This window comes from Podarcis vaucheri, assembly GCF_965113315.1.
Source record: "Podarcis vaucheri genome assembly, chromosome: 5".
NCBI lineage: Eukaryota > Metazoa > Chordata > Lepidosauria > Squamata > Lacertidae > Podarcis > Podarcis vaucheri.
Window position 1 is genome coordinate 59,855,325 of NC_138763.1, and position 27,609 is coordinate 59,882,933.

Below are 27,609 nucleotides of genomic sequence, written 5' to 3' on the forward strand. Positions count from 1 at the left end.
AAATCAAGCCTTGTTCAGAGAGTAAATCCTGTCATTTGAAGCCTCGGCAGGTACACTACGTTCAGCCCTAAGAGATAAGCGGATTAACTGGATGGTTCTGGTACAGTGAAAAGTTGTATAGGTTTGAGCCTTCTTTAATAAAGTTTAGCCTTGGTTTTAATTGTATCTGCATTTACTGAGCTCCATTTTCATGCAAATTAAGGTTGATATCCTCTTCATGAACTCAGCTCTAGCAAGGACTTGAGGGATCAAACAGCAGGAAAATGTCACAGACTCGTTGTGTGCACTTCACAGTGGGTTCCATTCCCCATTTCCGAGGGCATCTGTGAATCCCTTACATTCCATGATCCATGTCCTCCAAAAGTCCTGAGCAAGGGCCTGTAGATTTATGATACAGATAGCGCAATCCTCCTGACACAGCTCAGTGCTGGCCAGCTGTCAAAAGTCTGCTGGCACTGCAGCTATTCAGAAACTGTTCTTGATAGGTCATGCACAAACACTTATCCAATTGGTTCCAGCTTGCAACACTGAGTCAGTACTCTGGTCTGAACAAGCAGGTGACCACATGACACGTTCCTCCTTTTCTTCTCTCCACACTTTCCTTTGCCACCTTATTCTCTCTTAATAGATGAACACAGGGGTAGAGGTCCTCAGTCCCAGGGTCTGAATGCAGCCTTCCTGGGTCCTGTCTGTGGCCCGCAGAACTTTTCCCATTCCACACAATGCTATGTGCTATGAATGTTTTTGCCTGGCTGAGACATGTCCTTGGACTCTAACAGTGCCTCTCGCTTGTCTGGATAGAGGATAAAGAGGGGCGTGTGTGTGTGTGTGTGCCTACTGTGCACAGGTATTCATTATTCCACCCACTTTAGCCTCTGATGCCACCCACTACTGACGTTTGGCCCTCCTGAAGGTTGTCAAGAATGAAATATGGCCATGTGGCCTTCGGTCTCAAAAGGTTTCCCCACCTTTGAGCTAACTGCAGTACCATTGACCATTTCAAGCCTTCTTTCTAATTTTAAGCACTTACGCATAGTGGCGGAGCTTCGTGCTCCAGCACTGGGGGGCAGACAGCAGGTGGGGGCGGGGCTGGCGCACGTCCTGGGGGTGTGGTGCGCTGCCCATAGGGACATGGCATGCGTCCTGGGGGCATGGCGCACCGCCCATAGGGGCATTGCACCCAGCACGGGCGGGGGGGCAGCTGTGATGGCACCCCGCCGGGATTGCGCTGCCGGGGGCGGTGCGCTCCTCCCGCGCACCTTTTCCTCCACCAGTGCTGCTTATGCATCACCCTTCCCCATGTCAGATTTCAGAGCAGTGCATGCTTCAGTCAACAATGTTTTCTGTGTGTACCTGCTACCACACTGATCTTCCACAAGTGAGTTGTGCCTTGACTTAAGTCTGATGCATCAGCAAGACCACCTTTTTCTGTTTTGTTTATTGTGGTTAGAAGTTTTTAAAGAGAAGAAAGTTGGAGGAAGGGAAGTGTTGTGGCACTTACAGGTTTCCCATAGGTAGTGTTTGGCCACTCTGAGGACAGGATACTGGACTAGATGGGCCAATGGCCTGATCCATATTTATGTTATTAAATAGTCCATCACATTATCTGCCCCTGCCCCCCCATTTCTGTATCTGACTCTATTTCATCTCTTATTGTTATTCTCTCACGGGGCAGAACCCGTTGTTGACTTATGCTTTTCCTTTCCATTCCCAATGCAAAGTCACTCTAGATCCTAGTTCTTTTCATTCCTGCAATGAAAAAAATAACAAAACATGGGAACGAAAAGCTTCCATGGCTATGAACTGTGTGTAGAGCTCTTAAAATGTAATGATCCAAGACACTCAAGTACAAACCTTAGAACTATGGATGGAGGGGGATTTTTGTTGTTGTTTTAACATTATCAACACTGAGGTCTCAAGCACTGAGGTCTCAAGGACAATCTATTACTGTGACACCTGTATTTTCTAAAGTTCTAATAGTCACACTAAAAAAAAGGCTTTGTCAATGTTTCTTTTATCACTTACATTTCCTCTAAACCAATTTACTCTCATCTTTTAAAATACATGTTGTTGCTTCCTCCCTACCCATTCTGTGCATCCATTTAAGCTTTACTTATTTTATTAGACCTTATTCATGGACAAATAAACAGATGGTGCTTGAAACATTATCGAGGAGACATTCTTAACCCATCAGCTAGTAAAAGCTAGAAGACGTTCCACAGAAGTGGTTTAAGCTAATTGTCTCCTAAAGATATCTGTTTTTAATTGCTGGTCACAAAATTAACACCTAGCTAGCACTCTGAATCTAACAGCCAGTTTAAAAGCAAAGGAAAGAGGTAATAGAAAGTGACCTTAGCTACATGTTGCGAAATCCTCCATTGCTCCAGCACTGTATTCTGTATCAGCATCCAGTTGCAGCTGATTGGAGTTGTAGTCCAAGCTGGCTGGAAAGAACCTGTTTGGGAGAAAGGCTGCTCAGTATTCTAGGGGGTGAAGAGTCCAGAAGTTCTGCAACTCTGAGTCCCATCAGCTGCAGTCAGCATGGCTAATGGTGAGGGGTGAGGTGAGTTGGAATACAGCAACATCTGATTGGTCGCAAGTTCCCCATTCCTGATATATACTAATAATAGCAAAATCACTCCCCATTTACCTATCTTTATCAGCAGGACTGGGTTAACTTTTTCAAAGGTACAAAATATATTTGGTGGTGGAAAACACAGTCATGTAAGTGGGGAGGAGACATGATGAGGACTGAGCATGCCCAGTGAGCTCAGATTCCAAAATATTGCAAAGGAAAGAAAACTAGGGAAAGGGCAAAAGGAATGCTGTACTCCTTGAGGAGTGCATGGCTGGCAGGAAACCAAAATAGGAGCACATCAAAGTGCAGCCCCACTTGTATAACAGGAAAAAACCCCACTAGATTTATTTTGATATTAAAGAATGGCGTTCTTGACATTTGCTTTCCAACAGCTTCAGTATTTATTGAAATGTCTATCTGCAACTTAGTCATTGAAGGATCACCTGGAGTCTGGTTTGTAAATAGCCCTTTAAATTTGGCATATGCAGCGCAGGAGTAAGTAGGGCAGGTGTGGGCACAACGATCAGTCCTAGACTGCTGACTAGTGCTGCTGACATTGCTTGCAATAGAAATTGGCTGCACTTGGGGGTTGCTTACTAGGAACACCATAATGCCGCTGATTCCTGCAGGGGTTGAATTTGGCACCAAATGCAAGGCTCACTTGCTAAGGAATAACCAGGACAATCCTGATTTTTCCTTTCAAGTCATGTGCCCCACACCTTGCAACACCTGTGATGTTGGGGTGGTGCAGGTGGGCATAATCTGGGGGAAATGGCCCCATGGTCCAACTGAGAACCTCTGCTGGGTACCATAGGCTGGAGGTTACCCACTTCTAGTATAGAGTGAACATGTGGGCTGCACTTTTGTCCTACCCCACAAAGTTTCTTTATTTATCAGTGAAGTGATACAGCTGTGTGAGAAGAAGCCCCATGAGCTCCTCCCACATAATAAGCTATCACAAGTCTGTAGAGTTTCTAGTCATGAGCAAGAGCTTGCCTGTTTGGCTTGCTCCTGAATTTCTCCACAGCCAGAGCACATATAACCTTTGCTCTACTAAAAAACAAACAAACTGATGTGGGTCATCTCACCACACAGCGACATTTGTCTTCCAACATTTGGTTGGAATTGCTGAGTATCTCAGTATAAATATTGCATTGGCTTTCGCTGTGCCAAGTTGGCATAAAGACAAGCTTGCTTACTAGTTTTCTGGAATTTGTCAATCGATTTGTTTGGCTTCAGGCCATCACAAGGTGCAAACTGGAAAATGAGCCACCACTGGCAAGTTGCAGTTCTGATTCTCACTCTGTGATAATGGAAATCCCAGCAAGATACAGAAACAACAGAGAAAGACAATTTGAGAAACAGAAGGAGAAGCTTCGTTCTAACCAAGAGCTGGCCGAATGCTCGTGATTAGCAGAAGCGAGTGCAGAGCTTTATAGTAGGAACATGGCAGATTGTTTAACCTTTGGTGAACCAATCCCTTCTTTCCAGGGGCTCTGTGTCCTTTGTGTGACTATGTGTGGAACAGCAAATTCTGTGCCAATGAAGCCAAGCATCAGAATGCCTCTCCCTCCCTTGACTCGTTTGACGCTGCAACCTGTGAGCATCTTCTGTGGCCAGGCCAGGGTGAAGAAAGAAATAGGGTTGGGGTGTGTGTGCACACACATGGCAAGGCTGGGAGAGGCCCCTGGGATGAACCTGGAATCTTTTGGTGGGTGCTCTGTCACTGAGCTACATGCTTCCATCCACATCTGTGAGAGTGCCATTACTGTAGGATTACCTCAGATTGGTCCATGACACACCTGCTAAGCTGACCATCTAAGATCTGACCAAATTTAGTCCCATTCCTATTAAAATTGTGCACTAGGGAAGTAGGCAAAGTGCTGTGCAAATATCATGTACAAATTTTAAAAATACAAATCAACCCTGGAATAAAAATTATTTAAAATATTATTGCTTAATAAATTGGTGTGGGGATTCTATCCCCCCTTTTTCACTCCCAAGCCTTATATACAACAGGTAGAGCTAATTTAGCATAAAGTGTACACCTTTATAAAACAGTGTAGACATTGGACAATTTGTCCCACAGAGACAAAGGCCAGGTGTGAATGATTTTAAATGCCTCGTTAAAATGCCATGCTTTTAATGGCAATGTTGTCAGTTTAGTCACTTGGTATCTCCATGCTGGGAATGAAGCTGCCTCCTTGCATCTCCCCACTCCCATTTAACAAGAATAAAGGCCAACCGGTGACCAATTAGTCAGACTTAAATGCGATTTGGTGACATTTTTGCTCCTGAACCTTTGGTATAAAATGGTTGTTTAGGAGTAAGATAAGGGGAGTGCTTATACAGCTGTGGATTTCTACTTGCAGCTGAACGTTTCATAAAATAGAATAGAAGAAATGATCAGGTAAATATATCAGATATATGTTTGGGGGAAATTATAGCAACGTGTATAAAATGGCATTTGTGTTCTGAATGGGTGTTAAACTAATACGTGGTGGTTTTTCCATTTTGGGTGTTTTTTATCCAGTCTCCTCAGGCTAAATGTTCTATTAATTCTCTGGATCTCGGCAATGCAGATGTGGAGGTGTTACCCTCTTGTCCCTTCTACGGTAAGCAATAAACCTTACTTAGCTAGAGATATACTATGTAATTAATTTTTAAAATATCATATAAAACTCCTTTAAGCACCAACATTATTAAACATACTCAACTTAATTCTGTCAAATGCCCTTTATGGAAGTCTAGCTATGGCATTACATAGGACTTGTTCTGTTAAGCATTTTTGTGCATCTACAAAAGCTATAACAACCTTCCACTTATTGATTTCCATGAATCCAGACTTTAGTCACTTTATGTGAGGGATGCTGTTCCAGTGATTGAAGCGTGAAACTGAGAATTAATGTGTTCGATGCTATAAACTTGATTTAGTATGGCTTCTCCCCCCCCCCGCCGCCCAATCACTTTTCTCCAAAATATCTATCTAGCAGTGCAATCTGACTTATATTTATTTATTAAGTAGTAAGTCTCCTTGGATTCCATGGGACTTTCCCCCAGATCAGTGTGTGTAGGACCTGTATAGGATTGCACTACTTATATCTTTATTAACTGAAAACACTGATTCTGTGATGGAGACCTGTTATAGATTTGAAGAGAACAGATTTAATGTTTAGGTGGGGTGGGGGTGCGGGTGGGGGATCACATTTTAACAAATGAGCACAGTACTAATATTTTCCGAAAGTTAAGGCTTTATCCAACAGCAGAAAGACTCTACTTGGTTAAGAAGAGAGAGTGCTAAACCAATTATTTCTCAAAGCTTAAGATGCACAGGTGCAAAACTCATTTAGCAGATATTTGAATAATAATGCAAAGCATCCCACTCATGATTCCTGGGAACTAGTTTACCTCACACATAACTACAATGTGCAGCACCTTTAGCATACTCCCCCCCCCCCAGCATCTAAGGATTCTTGGCGGGTGTGTGTGTGCTTTGAATGTGCTTCAAATGTGTTGTTTGTACATTCAAAACTAACAGTACAATCTCAGTGTTAGACAAAATATTGTTGGAAGGTGGGGAAATCACTTCCATCCACGTGGGCAACAGCTCCCTTATTTGTAATAATAGAAACATTTATTATTATTTTTTGTTATTCCACACCTGAGCCTTTAAAAAATATCTCATTAAAACACCACAACATTCCTATAGGAAACTAAAGATGATATTTCAGCACTTGCTTAATTCTGTGAATTCGTTCTCAAAAGCTTCACTGGGATTATTTATGACTTTGGGGAAACGGTGTATTTAATATTGCACGCTGTGTCGTGCAATTTATATTTTATATTCTCCACAACTCTCTGAAGGAACAGCCAGAGACTTTCCTGGGGTTGTGAAGGGATCTGAATCGGGGTTCCCATACTAAATGGACTGCATTAAAAGGTTCCCAACCCTGGAAGGAAAGTCTTAGACTGACAGAAGAACTCCTTCAGAAAAGGCTCTGTCTGTCAGATGATGGGTATGGTTGGATACAAGCCATTGTATCCATCCCCCTACAACTGAGAGCCTTTATGCTGGTGCCGATTTTCTAGTATAAATCACCGCCACTCAGCTGCTATTAGCTGAACACAAGAAAACATAAATACAGTTGGATTGGACCTATGGTGAACAGCAGCTCTGTGAAATGGGTTGTATTGGGGAATTAGGCTGGCAAAGCCTTTACTCCCATCAAAACTTCCCCTTTAACATCTGCTTTGGAAAAGAACGAAGACATTAGTAGATCCAGGCACCACACATTGCACCACACCATGTGTAGTTTTGCCAGGGCTCCAACGAGACTCAATTTCAAGTAAAGGTGTTGATACCTTCTAGTCACATTGCTTTTGAAGGGGATATGTGTGAGCATCTCCTTCCATACTATGGTCACATCCACACCATACTGCTAAAACTTTTCCTACACTAATTTAACACTTATGACAACTTCCAGCAAAGAGTCCTGGGAACTGCAGTTTGATAATAGAGCTGGCAATTGTAAGCTCTGTGAGGGCTTTCCTATCAGCTCTCAGCATCCTTAACAAACTACAGTTTCCATGATTCTTTGGGAAAAGTCATGGCTGTTAAAGTGGTACAAAAGTGATTGCAACTTGCCATGTATTTTTTAAAGCATGACTAGGGGTGGGGTGGGGTGGGATACGCTGTCCTTGCTCCCATCCCAAAACATGGCAGCAGATGCTCTGACTTGTATGTAAGGGGGAGATTTTTATTAAAGCAGGAGAATGGTACAGACTTGGCAACAGGAAAAGAGTAAATACAGCCCACAAGGCAGAACAACCTGATCTAGAAGAAAGGGCTATGATTCACGGGTCCAGGATCAGTGACAAACTTTTAAGCCAAGGTGCGGTGTGACTCTCTATTCCAGTGCAAATGTCTAACCTGCAAGTGGGCACTACGTCTAGGTGGATGGGACTCCACTTGCCTTGTCCTGGGAGAAGGCACCAGACCCACTTTCCCCTCCGAATCATGTTTGGCTACCCCAGGTAGCAACTCATTTCCCTTCCCATAATCTGACAGCGCTCTCTTCCCCAAAGGGTTTCTAGGAGACCCACAAGGTAGGCGTCACCACAGGAGTCATGAGGAACATCTGCAGCATGTGGCACAACCAAAAGGGCTTTCTTTTGTTGTAGTCACTGGCATCCTCAAGATCCATAAGTGAATTCATGGAATGAAACAGATTGTGTGGATTTGCAATACCTGCCGGGCAGGAGGGAACAGCATCACAGCCAGCTGTAGAGTAAGACCATGAGCAACTGCATTCATTAGCACCAGAGGGTCCCCTTGTGCCCAATCCTCACGTACAAGACACAGTTTATCTCCAAACACACCGTGCGCTGAAAGATCCTGCTGCTCCTAAGGTTCTTTGGACCAGAGCCAAATGACAAGTGAGATAAATTAATTTTCTGTGAATCAAAAGAAATTACCACTGAAAAAGCAGATATATTGTCCAGGATGATCATCGATGATTTGTAATACTCAATTAGATTGTAGTTTTATTACAGTAATTAAGTCCTGTGTTTCTGTATATCCCACAGCTGTAAAAATATCTTGTAGAATTCTTTATTCTCCACTTTTTTTCTTCTAGCTATGTGTAATATTGTCAGGAAACCACCACCTGCGGGAATTTGGTCACTCCTTTTATAATAATAATAATAATAATAATAATAATAATAATAATAATAATAATAAAAAATTTATTATTTATACCCCGCCCATCTGGCTGGGTTTCCCCAGCCACTCTGGGCGGCTTCCAAAAGAATATTAAAATACTGAGATACATCAAGCATTAAAAGCTTCCCAAAACAGGGCTGCCTTCAGATGTCTTCTAAAAGTCTGGTGGTAGTTGTTCTCTTTGACATCTGGTGGGAGGGCGTTCCACAGGGAGGGCGCCACTACCGAGAAAGCCATCTGCCTGGTTCCCTGTAACTTGGCTTCTCGCAGCGAGGGAACCGCCAGAAGGCCCTCGGTGCTGGACCTCAGTATCCGGGTAGAACGATGGAGGTGGAGACGCTCCGAGGCCGTTTAGGGACCGAGGCCGTTTAGGGCTTTAAAGGTCAGCACCAACACTTTGAATTGTGCTCGGAAACGTACTGGGAGCCAATGTAGGTCTTTCAAGACCGGTGTTATATGGTCTCGGCGGCCGCTCCCAGTCACCAGTCTGGCTGCTGCATTCTGGATTAGTTGTAGTTTCCGGGTCACCTTCAAAGGTAGCCCCACGTAGAGCGCATTGCAGTAGTCCAAGCGGGAGATAACCAGAGCATGCACCACTCTGGCGAGGCAGTCTGCGGGCAGATAGGGTCTCAGCCTACGTACCAGATGGAGCTGGTACACAGCTGCCCTGGACACGGATTTAACCTGTGCCTCCATGGACAGCTGTGAGTCCAAAATGACTCCCAGGCTGCGCACCTGGTCCTTCAGGGGCACAGTTACCCCATTCAGGACCAGGGAATCCTTCACACCTGCCCGCCTCCTGTCCCCCAGAAACAGTACTTCTGTCTTGTCAGGATTCAATCTGGGTCGTATGTAATCTGACTGAAGCTTCCTCCACTAGACTTTACCATAGTGTTACAGTGCTGCTTCCAGTACCTTCTCCTTCCAAGTTGTGGCATGCCTCTGAAAGATGGCTTAGGAGGAAGGAAGACCCACCATACCTTAGTGGTCCAGCACACACTTTGCTTGCAAAAGATCCCAGGTTCAAGTCCTAGCATCTCCAGGAAGACATGATGTTAAATGTGCATTTAAAATGGCTATATATATATATGCAAATAGCACCCGTGGAGCAGGGATCTGATCATTAGCAGCATCTCAGCAGGTATGGGGAAGGAATGTAACCATTTCCTCCCCAGCTCCAATCCTGAGGAAACTTCATCCTCTGAAGTTGCTATTTGCATAAGAGGGAAACGCCCCATTGCCACCAATGCAAATACACATTTAATCTCGCAACTAGTTTGGCCTTGAAACTGTGCTGATCATCGCCAGTCAGTAAAGCAGCAAACACTGGTCAGGATGGACAAATGGTCCAGGGTCATAACTCCACCTAACTTGGGAGTTTTCATTTCAGTGCCCAGTGAACTTCTTCCTGTTCAGACAAGTAATATACACTGTATATAGGTGGGTATCGCAGAGCTTGAGTCTAGAGCATGTAACTAGAAAAGTTAGCTTTATCATTAAAACAAATGAAGACAAGCTTTTGAGGAAATGAAATGAGTAAAAATGCTTCTAAATGATATAATCCATCTCTGCATCGAAGGTGGTTTTTACAGAGCCAGCACTAAAACATTAATTGCAAGGTAAAATTGGATCCAACTTGGGACAGATAGGGTGTTCTCCATCACACACACACTTTTTATGGAATTACAAGGGCCATTTCTGGATTTATAGACAACCTGAGAATCAAAATGGATGTAACAGTGCAATCCTATACATTCAAAAGTAAGACTCAATGAATTCAAAGGGACTTAGCTACCAAACTTAACTTCCAACTGGGGGGGGGCAGTGGTGGAACCCTGCTACATCCAAAGTCCTTCTGCTCAAACTGGCCAGGGCAGATGATGAACACAGTCCCCCCCCCCATTTTTCTGCTGTACCAACTCTAGTCAGTACAGCAGAAGCCAGAGGTAGTCTGTTAACAGCCAATTCTGCCAGGAGGGAGAGCAGGGGGGCTCTATCATGTAGCCTGGCAAAAAAAAAAAAAAGGTTGTACAAAACATCTGGCACATCCTAACCCTCCACCTTCAGCAGGTGGGAGTTACGATTGCTCTGTGCTTATATTTATAGAGCTGTAAACTAAAAGTAGTTTCATATTACAATTATGTAATCACCTTTTAATTAATAAAATGCATTGCCTGTATAAGTGGGACCCATTAGTCTGCCCCTTGTATTGAATTTCAATTAAATATCAATAAGCTTCTGTTTCTGTGCAATAATTATGAGGTTTGTTGTTGGGGGTTTGTTTGTTTTTTTTGGCCAGGATATTGATTAGTGGTCATCCATTTTTAATAGCATTCTTAATGGATCTCATTGTGAGAATGTGAATCATTAAATGCATTCATTGTTTCATTACGCACACACCATATGCATTGTCTATTTGCCTTTAAAATATATTATAAAATATAATATGCGAGTGGCGCTGTGGGTAAAACCTCAGCGCCTAGGACTTGCCGATCGTATGGTCGGCGGTTCGAATCCCTGCGGCGGGGTGAGCTCCCGTCGTTCGGTCGGTCCCAGCTCCTGCCCACCTAGCAGTTCAAAAGCACTCGTTAGTGCAAGTAGATAAATAGGTACAGCTTTATAGCGGGAAGGTAAACGGCATTTCCGTGTGCTGCGCTGGTGCTGGCTCGCCAGAGCAGCTTCGTCACTCTGGCCACGTGACCCAGAAGTGTCTCCGGACAGTGCTGGCCTCCGGCCTCTTAAGTGAGATGGGCGCACAACCCTAGAGTCGGACACGACTGGACCGTACGGGCAGGGGTACCTTTACTAAAATATTCCAAACCCTGTGTGGTTATTATTACACCTCTGGAAATTCAAGAGCTTTTGCATTAAGCATGTTGTAAGTGTTGGTTATTTCTGGAAAGCGAGGAAAGCCCACAGATGGTTTGGCCAGTATCCCTTGAGATTTTTAGCTCTATGATTAGAAACCTCCAGGATTTGGGGGATCCCAGGACCCCACTGGGGGTACAACTTAATTTTTAACCCATGAGTCCAAAACTTGATCTACCTAGTCCAGCCCCAGCCTGGAGGTGCAGGCAGCTCATGCTTCTCAGCTAAAATGAAGTCATCAGGCCGGGCTTAGGCACTCAGCATCCTTGGCCAGCTGCAGGACCCCACTGCCTCAGCCCACTGATGATGCCAGCCTACCTCCTTTAGATGATTTTACTAGTCCTGTCCTTTGGGTAGCACTGGGTGACTAAACCCAGAATCCACTTAAATTTCCAGCTTTGCCTGCAACACAGTGTTGCTCTGGGACACCGTAGGAAACTTAAATAGTGGCAAAACAGAAAGTGGCAAGGTCTGCTGGTCAGAGTATTTAAATTTCCTCCCCACAAACAGCTTGGCACTTTGCCGAGCTGTGCTGCTTTGGGGCTCATTGAATCTCCCATCAGTACCTGTCGCTGGCAGCTGCATTGCCACAAATCTCCCATGTCCTACCTTGCCATGAGAGCCACTGTTTCCGTTTTCCACATGCTGGTTTTGAGGAGGGGCCAGATTGCGCAAACTATGTGATAGGGCAAGGACTCAAGCATGGGGCCAACAGTCTATCAGGTCAGGCCCTAGCCACTGGTCCTATGGCTTGGAAGGGCCACTTACCAGCCTCACCTGACCATGACACCATTCACTGGCTATGGTGTGGACAGCAGTGTCGCTTTTGAATGGAAGCTTAGCTGCCATTCACAAGTGCTGCCACGCATTCATTGCTGAAGCATGTCTGAGGGCCTGATCAGCTAAGGCGAATAGCATCTTAACCCTCGCAGTTGTGGTGGAGGAAGCATATGGCTGCCTTTAAAGGGAGAAGACCCAGGTTCCAAGCCCTGGTCAGCAATTTCACAGAGCACAAGAAGTTGCAATTTGTCGGCCTACCTGAGTTCAAAGGGTGCTAGTAAGGATTACATGTCAAAAGGGTGTTATTGTGTGTCTCCCTGAGCCCTTAAGACAAGGTGGGGGAAATATAATACCCCAAAGCCTCATTAAAAATCATCAGCTGTGCACTCTGAAGCTTTGACTATATAAAGGTATTTTTTTTCCTGTCAGCACGTACGGTTAGATGATTAGTCACGCACACAAAAATCAGCGACAGGAAAAGTAGCCCTATCTTAAAAGAAAGCCAGAACAATAGAACATCATTAATGATACAGTAAAATGGCTTGCTTCTGAGCCCAGTCTACAATACTAACAATTCTTCCAGGTAAGCTGTGCTTTCATATCCATGGACCTTATGAAAACCTGACATTCTATACCCTTAATCTACAGCTAATACAAATTCATCCATGTCTTTTTAAGCCTAAATGAGTTTTGTGTGTATACGTACGTATGTGCCCCTGTCACAAGCATATAAATCCATAACATGGCTTTTCCTTATCTGCTATTTTTTTAAAAAAACAGACAAACAAACCAAAATCTTCAGAGCAATAATCCTTTTTCTTTGAATTGCCAGCTGTCTGGGAACTCTGATTACTGTCTCCTCCTGCTCAATAGTTGCCTAGCCAAGGTGGATGGGTCCGAAGAACTAGCATTGTTAAAGCCTTTTCTGGAGAAGTCTTATATTAAGAGGTCCTTTCGGAATGGGGTTGGCTCAGGAATTAAAAAAAATTCCTATCAAAGAGCCAAGTCATAAGCAAGTGCTGGAGGAAATACCTACAAATCAGAATGTATAAAGTTAAACTGAATGTGCTTTAAAATTGTTTGTACTGCATTTTTAGATGAGAAATGGAGCCAACAGAGACAAATGTATCAGCGTGTTCATAATGTAAACAGATGTTTATTTGAAATGGTACAAGCCAAGTGAAGCAAATGTGATTGTTCAAAGGCATTTCTTTACAAAAAATAAAAAATAACAGCATACATTTTTGCATTGATATAAAAAGTGTTTTTGGTTTCATTCCACCTGTTAACAGATGTCTTAACACAAATATGGGCCTTGTGTTTTGTTATGAACCATTTGGAACCTGTTGTGAAGAAACCAATTTAATAATCTGAATGTGCTCATCTCTAGTACACAGAAGCGCTGTTTTGTAATTTTGCTGACACAATGCTCATTTACATGAAACCATTTTAGTACAATCTCATTCATAGAAAGTACTGGGTATTTGGATAAATGGAAGTTGCATGGAACAGAAAGCCAAATTCAATCTGCAGGGGTGTCAGGAAACCAAGCGTTCCTCAATACAGGTTCTACAAGAAAGTGTTTTGAACTATATTTTGGACAAGTTAAGTTTTTAGTCCCAGTATTGACACCAGTGAAAGTAGATTAATGTGCATGACATATCCTTCCCCTAATCATTATATAGATTATCCTCTATGTACAGAATCATATATTCAGATGAGCCAACTATCAACTAATGGGTGTGCTATAACAGAAACTAGTCTAGTTTCCTCTTTATGTCTATGCGTTTATTCCTCTGCTGTACAAAAATAGACCTGGTTAGCTGTGCAGTCTCAAAACATTGTAGATTTTGTCAACAAGAAAAGGTCATCTGCTGAGTTACATTATTTGTGTGACTTTTACCTTGTGGCCATTTCCTCAGAGAAGTGATGTAAGAATTTCTGCATGCTGGCATAAAGATGTTATGAAGGCATTCGATTAGCTGCATTCTGAAAGCCAAGCAAACATATTAATCACTGTATGAGGTAAATTCAAAACTTCCATTTAAGCTTTTCAACAGTAATAATTACATTTGTAAAAGCAGATGTAAAATCTGAATAATAAATTGGAGTTGTCTTAAATGCATAAAAAGAAACAGCATCATCTATCATTGTTTTCATATGAATAAAAACTGTGTACAAGCTGAAGGGTGGACATTTTTTGTGGCACAAATTGTCAACAAGAGTTGGAGATTTCTGATTTATCTGAAGCCACTTGGGAGGAGCATCTTCGGTATATTTTAGAATGCAGACTTCCTTCCAATGCAGGGGTTCCCAAACTGGTCCATGGACCACCAAAGATCTGTGAGCTTCATTCACGTGGTCCGAGGTGTGCCCATAAAAATATAATTTAAAAAATCATTAGGATGTAGCACAGCACATCAAAATAGCTACATCAGGCATTGTGGTCCACCAAGACCCTCAACAAATTTCAAGTGGTCCATGGGGGGGGGGAGTGTGGGCACTCCAACTTAACCTATGTTAGCCAGAATTATGTAAACTGCATCAAACAATACTACCAACAAAAAACGCACATAATGTTGTTCTTTTGCTCCCAGATCTTTGGATACCAGTGGTTGGGAAGTACAATATACTGGTAGCTTAGAAGTACATACACTACTAAGAGCCTTTTTATGTATGGAGAATCCCCATGTCAGCAGGGGAACAGTGCCAATTCAAACTTGGGGGGGAGATAGGCAAGATGCTACCAGTGGGCCTTCTTCCCTCAGTGGGCACACATTCTCTTCTTCCTTACTGCTGCTGCTTTGCACATACCTTTGCTTCTCCCTCCGGTGTCATTTAACAGTACCCTTCAAGACAGGGGATAAGGTGTGCTGAGATTACCGTGCAGAGCCTTCGCCTCGCTTCTCTCAGTGCTTGCTTGGAGAGGGCAAGTGAACAGCAAACATCAGTGAGAAGGAAGAGCAGCAGGGCCAGGAGTTGGGTGCACGGATTGCAAACGGGCCTCAGCATGCACCCAATGTTGCCAACTCTGCATGGGAGTCCCTGAGGCCAATATTGTGATGTAAACACAAAGCAACTTTGGGGACCAGACAGGAATGGGGACATTCACAACACAGAGAAAGGGAAGACTGTGAGCTTTTACCCATTGGATTGCACTAGAAACCAGGCACGCCTGAAACCAATTGCAACCATCGATTTATAAGTCTGTCTTCAGAGTGGCTTCCATACACAACAATAGACAAGCACAGAAATTTGCTGGGGTGATTCAAATGCAAGAATATCACTTGGTTACCTACCTTTCTTTCTTTCTTTCTTTCTTTCTTTCTTTCTTTCTTTCTTTCTTTCCTCATGTCAGCTTGAGCAGACTTGAGATCATAATTGCCTGGATAGTTTAGTATATTCCCAAGTGCCATCCAGCCTGTAATAATCTTTTCACATTCATCCCTCACTATCAGCTGAATTGCAATCTTTACTTATAGTAAACTGCTCAGATGGCTGGTTTAACACTTATATCTGTGGTTGGGCCAAATTCCACTATTTCAGAAAAGGCTATGAGCCATCATCCTGTCTATCTATATTGAGATCAGGTTAATACTTAGGTACATATTGAATAATTACAATCCATAGTTCTGTACTCACAATCATTAATTTTTGCCACCCAGAAGGAGTGTCCTTCCTATTTTCCTATATTCATTCCTATAATATTTAAATAGTGAGATCACATGGGAGATGCCAAGGACCAGGATGGCTTTATAAGCCAGTGTTGTCCTTCTCTGTTGCAGAGTGGGGAGGGGACACTACTTTGCTGAATACTCCCAGATGTTTTGTAGTTCTAATGTTTTGGAGTAGCATGGAATGTATCCATATGGGAGCAGCAGTTCTCCTGTATCTTAAGAACTGGCCCTAATGTGGTTTAGAAAAACTCTAGTCAACCCATAATCATGCAGTGATGTGACTGGGAAATGTCCAGCTTTTTGTTTCTTTTTATTACTGCTTCACCACTTTGACTCGAAGCATGACAGGATGGTTATGAGCAGAGAAGTCTAGTATGCAGCCAAGGTCGGTGAATCAGACTCCAAGAGGGGATTAATCATACTGGGCATGAGATTGCTGCTGCAAGCGATTGATCTGCTTCTCTTAGCAGTTCCCTCTGGGTCAGACTTTAGAGGCTGGGTTCTTGTCAGCCACTCCTCTAACAATTTCCCTGCAAGTAATGATACAAATTATAGCGTTGCCCAATATTGAATGACCTTGCCCTGTCATAACCTGCATCAATGCCTCAATCCAAATAGCCTCTTGTTCACAGTAGTGTTTCAAATTGCAACTTATGTGGTTTTTGTGTGCATGTGTGAGAGAACACCAAGCCCGAATATAAAACCTCTGAAACAACAACATGAGAAATGGGGAAAGGGAACATTTTTACTGTTTGCAGCTTACAGGCAAAATGGGCAGTTAGATAACTAGATATATAAAGCACATTATTTAACTTACAAGATTGAAATTTAGTTATTGTAATGGCATGCAGCAATTTGATTATTGCCATGCACATTTTGAAAAGGAGGTTCTTTCTGTTTCGATATGGTAATTTGCTTTTATTTGCATATATATGGGTAATTTAGTATCACAAACCACTGTAAGCATAATAGGAAAGAGCCTCCTGCCACTTTTAGATCTAAACGTCATTTTGATTGCAGGAAAGAAGAAGACAGATGTGAAAAGGGTATATTAGTTATTATTAGCACAATAAAATACAAATAAAAATCACTGCATGGAAGGAAACTGGCACATATATTACAAAGCAAATCAACACACCCCACCCCACTGCTAACCCCCTGTGTATTCCAGGACTTAGATGCATGAGCTTTTTAAAGTGAAATGTTTACATGAAGTGTCATGTGGGAATTAGATGATGGATAAACTGCTAGAACCTCAGTTCTAAGGACAGTTACTAGAAGTAAATCCCATTTAATCCCCAGAATTGGTTTCCAAGTCACATGCAACCTGATCCTATGGCTATGATATGGGAATTAAGTCTGTTGCAGAAGTCAGTGGGGCTGACTTGTAGGCATCAATGCCTTATCTGTGCATGAAACCTTGTCTACGCATGCAACAGAATGAGGTGATAAGAGTGGGCTGTACTAGTTTAGACTGCAGGTCAAAGGTAATCTTTTTTCTTGCTCACCCTTGGAAAAGAAATAGTTCATGCAAAAAAGGTTGAGGACAAAGGTACTGGCCAACACACACACACACACACACACACACACACACGTGCCTCTCTATACATGCCCTAATCTTTACTTAGGTTAGCTTTTTCACTCACTAGATTTAATTCCCTATCTTCTTCACTGTTAATGCAATGTATGGCAGGAATCTCAGCTGCAAAACATCAAGATCTGTGTTGGAAACATACATTTATTTTTTAAAATTATACACCACCCATCATTATATAATTCCAGGGTAGTCTACAAGAAGCATTAACACAACAATAAACTAAAATAATAAATACAACAATCCACAGCAGAAAACATATCAATTAAAATAAACCACTTAAAGCTATGTACAGTATTGAAAAATCAGAAGGTGCTTGGCAGAATAAATAGGCTTTCAACCTAGAACACAACTAAGATTGGTGTTTGCTGTACTTCAAGGTGACATTGGTTCCAAAAGCTGGGTGCCACAGCAGTGAAGATTCTTCCCCTGGCTTGCCACAAGATGTTCAGATGATGGAAAACCCAGTGGAGCACCCTCACCAGCCCTGCTTTGTAGAAACTAGCCTACTGTACAATGATAATATTAACATCAATTGCTCCACCTACTTTTGCCCCTGCCCCTGCCCACTACTGGCATGTGGAACCCAGAAGCCTGAAGCCTGCACTACAAAATGACACAAAAGATGACAGCAACAAAAGAAGTAACAATGTGTGGCTCTAGCCACAGTGGCCTCCTCTGTTCTCTGGCTGTGGGGTCCTGCTCTGTCAGCATAGACCCACTGAAACAATGGATTTGTTTGACAAGTGCATTGGTCCCAGTGGGTCTGCTTTGAGGATGGCTAATATTGGGTGCAGTCATATGTGTACAGACAAGCTTCAAACACTGTACACTCCTTAAGAATGGAGTCTGGACCATGCAAAATGGCACATAGAAAGCAAAGGTAATGTTGGTCCATAAAGGGGTGGGGACCTCCAATATACAGTCTGGCGATATGTTTATTAGGACTGGCCAAAATGTCACAAACAGATTGAGTTCTGCAGAACTCTATAACAGGCATCAGGCAAGTGGATGAGTAGGAGAAATTAGCAAAATTAGGCTGGATGTTATAGTCAGAAAGTCAGCTTGTAGACTCGGGGCTAGTCCACACTTCTGCTTATTCCACAGCTTTCCTCCAGGGAAACCTGATGGTTATGCTGAATCAGAACAAATGTCAATTGGGTTTTCTGAGCATTGATTCAGTGGTAAACAGTAGGTTTTCCCCAGGAAAGTGAGGCAAACAAAAAGCAGCTCAGACCTGCGGCCTAGAAAGCACGGGGCAAGCAGAAATGTGGATGTTTTGCAATGTAGTGTGCAGACTAAATAAACCTTTTGCCCTGCTCTTTGTAGACACAGGTCCATTCTCAAAAGTTCCATGTCCAAGTGTTTGTGTGTGTTTTGGGGACCTCAGAACTTTATCCCTGCAAAAAACCAAACTTACGCTCTTTAGCTCTCTGTCAGAGCAAACACCAATTCAGGAGTGTGGTGGAGTCTCCTTCTTTAGAGGTCTTTAAGCAGAGGCTTGACAACCATATGCCAGGAGTGCTCTGATGGTGTTTCCTGCTTGGCAGGGGTTGGACTCGATGGCCCTTGTGGTCTATTCCAACTCTATGATTCTATGGTTGTTGGAGATTGAGTTTTAAAGAGTTGGCTTTCGTGGGGAAAGCTCCAAAGAAGGAAAAAAGGGGGGCACTCAGACCTGGAGCTTTAAAGTGTGGATTGACCCTGGAAAGGCAAGTGTGGATAAGTCTTTAGTCTTTTAGGTGTTACAGATGTCTGGTGTAAAGAAACAATAGGCGCTGTATTTTGGGGGCATGAACCTGGTTTGTAACCCAGACCTGCCATGTTTCTTTTTTACTTTCTGTCTAAACTGGAATCGGTGAGTTTTATATAAGACATGGTACAGGTCTTGCTTACAACACAAGGTATGTAACCTTTAACACCTAGTACAGACTTCTACCTGCAAAGTCCATCTGGGAATAGAGTCTACAAGCTGACACTATGGTTACAATATCCACAGTCCTTTGTTTTATGCTTTATACTTTTGTACTTTGTACAGTTGCTCGGTCCCTGCTCCTGCCCACCTAGCAGTTCGAAAGCATGTTAAAGTGCAAGTAGATAAATAGGTACTGCTCCAGCAGGAAGATAAATGGCGTTTCTGTGCGCTGCTCTGGTTCACCAGAAGAGGCTTAGTCATGCTGGCCACATGACCCGGAAGCTGTACGCCGGCTCCCTCGGCCAATAAAGCGAGATGAGCGCCGCAACCCCAGAGTTGGCAACGACTGGACCTAATGGTCAGGGGTCCCTTTAGCTTTATAGTAAAGAAAGAAACAGAGGAAGAGAAAGTGTGTGTTCCTCATTCACCCAGCTTTGTGTAATATCTTGCCCAATGAAGACTTCTGGAGAACCTGAAAGCATGCCATGATTTTGTAAAATGTTGGTTGGTTCTCCTCATAAAGGCATTGGCCAATTGTGCCTTTTATAAAATGGCAGTAGCCTTGTCTTTTTTTTTTTTTTTATAATATTTTTTATTAGTTTTACAAAAGTTTTTATAACAGACAAACACAAAAAAGAAAACAAACAAACAAACAAATATAATTTCATAATGTCATTTCATAAACTTCTTTCCTCGGACTTCCCCATACCTCCCCTTTCTGCATCCTCATGTCCAAATTTTATAGCAACTTATAAATGTTTTTTCCAACTCTAATTCGTCATAGTCCTTTCTTATTCTAATCTTATATTACTGCAACCCTTTCTCTCTATAGAATCTCGACATTCTAAACTTCATCAAGTTTATAGTAGTCCTTAAGATAAATCTTGAATTTCTTCCAATCTTCTTCCGCAGTCTCCTTTCCCTGGTCTCGAATTCTGCTCGTCATTTCCGCCAATGTCATATAGTCAATCACTTTCATCTGCCATTCTTCCACGGTGGGTAGATCTTGTGTCTTCCAATACTTTGCGATCAGTATTCTTGCTGCTGTAGTTGCGTACATAAAGAAAGTTCTATCCTTTTTTTGCACCAATTGGCCGACAATGCCCAAGAGAAAGGCCTCTGGTTTCTTAAGAAAGGTATATTTAAATACCTTTTTCATTTCATTATATATCATCTCCCAGAAGACCTTAATCTTCGGGCATGTCCACCAAAGATGATAAAAAGTACCTTCAGTTTCCTTACATTTCCAGCATTTGTTGTCAGGCAAATGGTAAATTTTTGCTAGCTTAACTGGGGTCATGTACCACCTGTATACCATTTTCATCACGTTTTCCTTTAAGGCACTACATGCCGTAAATTTAATTCCGGTGTTCCACAACCTTTCCCAGTCAGCAGACATAATATTATGACCGATGTCCTGTGCCCACTTAATCATAGCTGATTTAACTATTTCATCTTGTGTGTTCCATTTCAACAGCAAGTTATACATTCTTGACAAATTCTTAGTATTGGGTTCTAGCAGTTCTGTCTCGAGTTTTGATTTTTCCACCTGGAAGCCAATTTTCCTGTCTTGTTTAAAAACCTCCGTTATTTGATAATAGTGGAGCCAATCTTGTACTTTGGGTTTTAGTTTCTCATGGCTCTTTAATTTCAGTTTCTCTCCATCCTGTTCTAAAATCTCACAATACTTTGGCCATCCGACCTCCATATTAACTTTCTTATGGGCCTTCGCCTCTAAGGGTGACAACCATCTAGGGGTTTTGTTTTCCAGCAGATCTTTATATCTCATCCAAACATTGAACAACGCTTTCCTTACAATGTGATTTTTAAAGGCACTATGCACTTTGATTTTGTCATACCATAAATATGCATGCCAACCGAATGCATTATTGAAACCTTCTAAGTCCAAGATATCTGTATTCTCGAGGAGCATCCACTCTTTCAGCCAGCAGAATGCTGCTGCCTCATAGTACAATTTTAAGTCCGGCAGGGCAAATCCCCCTCTTTCTCTTGCATCTGTTAATATTTTATATTTTATTCTGGGCTTTTTGCCCTGCCAGACAAATTTCGCAATATCTTTCTGCCACCTCTTGAAACAGTCCATCTTGTCAATAATCTGCAAAGTTTGAAACAAAAATAACATTCTAGGCAATACATTCATCTTAATTACTGCAATTCGGCCTAACATTGATAATCTCAAATTTGACCATATTTCTAAGTCTTTTTTAATTTCTAACCAACATTTTTCATAATTGTCCTTATATAAATTCAAATTTTTAGATGTTAAATTAACCCCTAGGTACTGCCAGGCTAAAATGGCAGTAGCCTTGTCAAGCAAACTTAGGATCCCCAATAGCAGACTATACATTCAATAAAGTTTTGTGCAATATTTTTAGATTTAACAACATTGCTGGTCCTTTATACCTCTTTGACCACAAAGTAGTATTTCCTCTTGTCACCATTACAGCCAATTGGACTGAGAGGTCCTCCTCTGTTCTATCTGCCTTAATAAGCAGCTCTCCAGTGTTATGACAAGTGAAGTGTTTTAACAGGCTTTTCCTTTTGGTCTCCTTTGCTTTGTTTGTTCATTTTAGCTTGCTGTACAAGCTATTCCACTCTCCTGGCAAAATGAATCTTGTTAGCTTCTTGGGTGATGAAAGCAGTGCATTCACAAGCATATTTTAACTATTGTTCAACGATGCCCAAAAAGTGTATCCTGTGACCTGCCACTTTATGTTTCACAGTTTTAGGTTCATTTTCATGCTCAGAAATATGGCAACATTTGTGTTGTGCTAGACACAGCATGTCAATAAGAGCGTTAAGTCAGTCACATAATTAGACAGGAATTGGCAGAGAGTCGACTATGCAATGAAACAAAAGAACAGTCAGAAAGAGAGGGGGACTGGGAAGACAGTGTTTGATTTCTTTCTTTGCTGGCTACATGGCCTTTCCCCCTTGCCTCTTTCTTTCTTTCTTTCTTTCTTTCTTTCTTTCTTTCTTTCTTTCTTTCTTTCTTTCTTTCTTTCCATTCTGTTCTTTTTTGCTTTCACATATTTTGCTTTTTTATTGAAAGAATTTCCCAACTCTTAATGGAAATGCTTGAAACTGGGAGCTTTTGCATGCAAAGCATATAAATGTTTAGCTATGGTAAAGCAGCAACTACAAAAACTACTTTCGTGCAAAACCTTCAGAGGAGGGCTTTGGGCTCTCAAATTCCATTAGCGCCATGAGAGACACTAAAATTTGCACTTGGCGCCTCTCATGCTCCATTCTACAGTATTATTGTGGTGCCTCCTTCAGCATGGTGCCCAGTGTGTAGTTATGAGGGATATAGAACAGGTGGAAGCTAACAGTCAGGGGATAGTAACAAGTTCAGGCATTAGTACTGGAGACCGGCACCTACCCCCGTGCCCCATTAAAGTAATTGAGGTAAAATTAACAGGAAGGTTAGAAAGTCAGTTCTAACCTACTGTATACTCAATATTAATTTCCCTCCCCACCCCCAAACAAAGCAGCAGAGGATTTGACAAGCGTTTATTGTGCTTAGCTTTTATAGCCTACAGTAATTTGCGATCCCATGCTAAGGGTGAGTTGGCTGAATTGCCTCCTGCCATTATTGGCCCAAAACTACCATTATATGGTTGTGTACCTACTAAATCATTTGTACAAAAGTGCAGACCAGAATCATTCATGCTTGCCCTCAACATGCTGTTTTCAATCTAGATTGAGTCCTATATCCTGCCATCCACAAGGTTGGCTCTGGTCACTTGATCCATGCTTTTTCCTCCCTGCAGGTGAATGAGGAAGGAAATGGTGATTGTAATCTTGGTATACATTCACCCACAATGTTACTGGGCATGTATGGATTGCTCCCTGCATTGCTGAACCTCCTACATCTGTTTTCCAATGGACACACTGAGGGTTAAAGTGGAATCACTCTGTGGAATGCACTTTGGTTTTTGAAATGCAACCAGTTTGTCAATAAGCACTTTTCAGGGGCAAGGAATATGCAATAGATCTAGCTTTGGGGCAGACTGTGTAGAAATACAAGTACTCAGCCTGCATTGATTCTAGAATAAAATGCTGTGGCTTAGTGGGTGGTATTGGTTGACAATTGGGTACTTGTAATGGAATGAGGTTCTGCAGTTGTAAGATAGTTTCAGACAGTTGCTCGTACTCTATAAGTCTCTTCCAGCAAACAGAGAAATCGGGGACTTTGGTCTGTCACTTTTGCCACTAACAACTATCCTGCTCTAAAGTAGTGGTGAAACTGAAACTGATCACAGGATAGGGTACCGTACTATATCCACATAGCCTAAACAACTTGTCTTTTAAGCGCATGGTCTTTAAATACTGTAATTTCCTGTCATTTTGGAGCTTGAATGAACATGGAAAGCTGTTAACATAACATGTTAAACTGAAAGGGTTTCTGTTGGTGTTAATTGAATGATAAATACAGGTGTTCCTGGAAAACAAAAGATGTGGTCTGAAACATGAAAGGTGTGTGTGTGTGTGTGTGTGTGTGTGTGTGTACCCTGGAAGGTACTGAGTTTGAAGGAATTAGGAAGGTGATTTGTGACTTCCTTTATTTAGTACAGTATAAGATAGAGGTTGTGGGTTTAAAAAATAATAATTAGAGAATCTTTACTTTTGATTGTATGGTTTATTCATACCCACTCTGATGCCAGAATATCATTGCCTATGCCTTGTAATATATGATTCAGCTACTTCCTTAAATACAAACATGAACTGAACTCATCCTTTCAATGATTTATTACTCTGTGTGTGTGTGTTTTCTCATGTATCTCATACAGTATGTGTTTGTATTTTCTTTCAAATTTCCTTTTAAAAAGCCCAAACACCAACCACAAGTACTGCAAAATAGCTGCTATTGCATTAGGATGCTGAGTGATGCACTATTGTCAGATCATCGTACAATGCATTATTCAAAGCCAAGCAGAGAGGGGCATGGAAAGCGGAGGCTTACTGCAGGTTGAATATGGCTCAGTTTCACTTAAGAATAGATTGCTCCCTTCTCTTCCCTTACAATGTATTGTAGCAGTTGAGATGTTTGGGCATTCCAGCCCCTGCAAATCACTCCCTATGATCAGTAATTAAGGTGTTATTTATATACTTTACTTGGGAAATGAACCTACATTTATCTTCACTAGGATGTCAGAATGAAATCAAGTGTACAACACAGTGCAGGTTGCTATCTCTTTTCCTCAGAGAGCAGCCTTCAAATACTGTATTGCTTTCCGGCGCACAGTACCGATCAATGGACAATGGTCTTATGGGATTAAACTCCATACAGGAGGAGGAATTCAGAAGGTTCTCCCCCCCACCCCACCCCCGCCTTACTTGAACATTATTGCCTACAATATCCCTTGGTTTTCATCCTTGCCTCCGTTGCGAGAACAATTTCAGAAAAGAGCACACTTCTGCATTCAAAGATATGGAAAGTCTGCTGCATTTGTTGACTTTTATGATGGGCTGAGATGCCTCACTTGACATGATAAGATACTGCGGAGGAACTATTAATTTCACTGATATACTGACCTAGGAAGTGAATGAACTTTAGTATGTGGAGAGATGTTCAAATAAACCACACCTCTTGGACTGCAGAATTATAGTTCCTCTGCGTTTGCTGCAACACTATTAATCTGTCCCAAAGACACCAGTAAGAATATTTTAAAGGTACTATTCAGCCTGGCCAAGTGTGCCAGTTTCTGGCCCAACTGTTCAGTACTTAGCATGTATTTTCACTTGTTTCCTTCGAACCATCTGTCTCTGCAGATGTTTATTGGCATCTATGTTGGGACTCAACTTCAGTTTGTTAATCTGTTTCAAATTGTCCCCCACCCATCACTCTTTATAGCGTGAGAGTCTGGCACAGAAGACCAGAATCTCACTGTGAGTTATGCCAGCCTAGCCACAGCTTAGACAACCTTTGTTATGCCAATCTAGACACAATTGAGCTGCTGATCACCATAGTTTTGTACAATGCCCCTGCTCAGTGTAGGGAAGTAGTTTAGGCTGTGCCACTATTTATGAAGATGTTCATACCCGGGGGGGGGGGGGATACAAAGGATGTGTGAAAGCTTCAGACATGAGAGAGGCTGGTTAGTAGTGCATGGTTTTTGTTCATAACATGCTGACCTAAATATATATAATATTTTGCAATTCCTTAATTTTCCGGAACAAGGCCATAGTTCTTTACATTTTTGTGCATTTTTTTCTGAGGAAGGCTGAAGTCACTGCGGTTTAGTATTCCACAATTATTTTTGTCATAAAGATGAATGCCTTCCTTAAAAAAAAAAAAAGTAGAATGCTAAAAGCACCTCAGCACCTTGATATATGAATATTACTCCTTTGAATGTTGGAATGGGATTATAGATGGTTTATGTCTTTTATAGCTATGAGACAGTCTCTGACTCAGGAACACTTTTTTTTTTTTACCTGCAGATATTTCAGGGCAGCTTTCTGTTTTGGAATTCATTTTCTCCTGTCTCTCTCCCTAGATTTTGTTTTTTTAAAGTTTAGGTTTTTGGGAAAATCATCACACGGCTAAACACAGCCTGCTCACCTTTAGAGACAAGTCTAGTTTAATATTCTGCAATGGAACAAAAGATCCACATTGCATTAATTCACCACATTTTATGTTGGAATCTTTAAATAACTCTTTGTGTTCTTGAGGAAAAAATGGCCTAGGAAACATTTGTAGGATATATACCTGCATAACATCTTTCAAATAACATTACATTGATTTACTCGAACTGTGTGTCCCACCTGTCTTAGCCCTTGGATTATTCATTTCTGTTTGGAAGTACAGTAATCAAAAATAAGACTGTATTCTAAAAACCTATATTTGTTCTCCAAATGTTGATTTTTTTAAGCATCCATGCATAAGAAAGCTGGTATGAACTCCTAGATTTGTAGAGGTGCAAAAAATATTTAGGAGGGACACTAAGAAACAAGGGACCCCAAAACAGCCTACTGAGAACTAGGTAGAAATAGCAGAATTCAGGAGGGCAAATGGAATAGAGTTTTCCATTTGCAGGAAAGTTTTTCCTGGAAATGGCACTTTGGCTGAAGCAATCCACACTGTGACATTTTATTGCTGGTCCTGATTGTAATCATATCAACACAGTCAAATGAGGCTTTGGAAACTAGTGTAGGAGGATAAAACATGGAGTGGAATAAACAGCACCAATAGCCATTCAACAGACTGATAATGTGGGACTCTGCTCATTCAGGACATTCCCACTTTGCCCAGTCAATTTTTTTCTCATATCCCTCCCCTCACTATTCATGGCTTCCTCACCTTCCATTGTGAGCTCAGAAAGACATGTTTATACATGCATATAAGAACATAAGGAAAGCTCTGCTTTCCCGGACCAAAGGCCCATCTAGCTCAGCGTGTTGTTCGCACAGTGAACAGCCTACAAGAAGCTCACAAGCAAGATGAGTGCAACAGTACTCACTCATGATCTCCAGCAACTTTTGCTTGGGGACATACCACCTCCAATACTGTAGGGAAAACTTCATGTCGTCAGACTCAGGGCCAGCCCAAGACATTTTGCTGCCTGAGACAAAAAACAGGATGGTGCCCCACCACCACCCCACTCTTTACATGTACTGTACTGACAGTTCAATCATACTTCAATACTGGCAATGGGATAGCATCCCCAAACATATCTGAAGGTGTCACACCTAGATCTCCATGGAAGGGGAATGGCTGGGGCTTAGAAAGAATGGTTGGAGGACTGCTTTCCCTGGCACCTACTGCTTGACACAACTGTCTCACGCCTCCTAATGGTAGAGCCAGTGGATTGCAACTCCCAACATTCCCTACACAGCAGCCATGCTGGCTGGAGCTGATGGAAGCTGGAGCCCCACCCTGGGGAGGGTGTTGAACCCTGAAGAATGACTGCTGTAACAACACAGACCAAAACTAAAACAAAGCAATAATATAGTTTCATTCTTCTTGCCTTCAAAGAGGACAAGCTATCTATTAAGATTTGAAAATTGCGAACTGATTTAATTTTCTTAATTCCTATTGCTTTTTCTTGTTATTCTTTAGGTTGCATGTATCTTTTATTGATTCTTTCCCGTCCCAGCATTTGTAGGCCAGCTTGATTTCTTTCTTATGTCAAGCAAGCATGGAAGCATTGCTCTTGTTACCAAATGGCTTGAGGAGGCCTGTACACGTCCCCCCCCCCAAAAAAATCACTTTTCCAAACATTACCCCACCTGTGCAAAAGCAACCTCAAAATCCTCAATATGCTGAGGAACTTTACAAGAGTGTTTTAGAAAGAAAGAAGAACACCATTCAGATTTATCAGAGGCTGATCTAGCAAATTAACAAACAAATAGACTGAAGTTATCACAATTTATTCTAGATTAAAGGTAATTGATGGTACCACAGTTTACATAACATTTTTGTACCATAGCTTACACAGCAGTTTCAAAATA

At 42.0% G+C, this 27,609-nt stretch overlaps 1 protein-coding gene across 1 annotated transcript; it reads left to right on the top strand.

Annotated features, from left to right (window-relative positions):
* The first annotated feature begins 4,885 nt into the window (after nucleotides 1-4,885).
* NPS (neuropeptide S) lies at nucleotides 4,886-13,855 on the top strand. The gene is made up of 3 exons (XM_082223487.1): nucleotides 4,886-4,988; nucleotides 5,112-5,193; nucleotides 12,781-13,855. Exons 1-3 carry the CDS (start codon nucleotides 4,981-4,983, stop codon nucleotides 12,958-12,960), a joined length of 270 nt encoding a protein of 89 aa, XP_082079613.1. The 5' UTR covers nucleotides 4,886-4,980; the 3' UTR covers nucleotides 12,961-13,855.
* The last annotated feature ends 13,754 nt before the right edge of the window (nucleotides 13,856-27,609 follow it).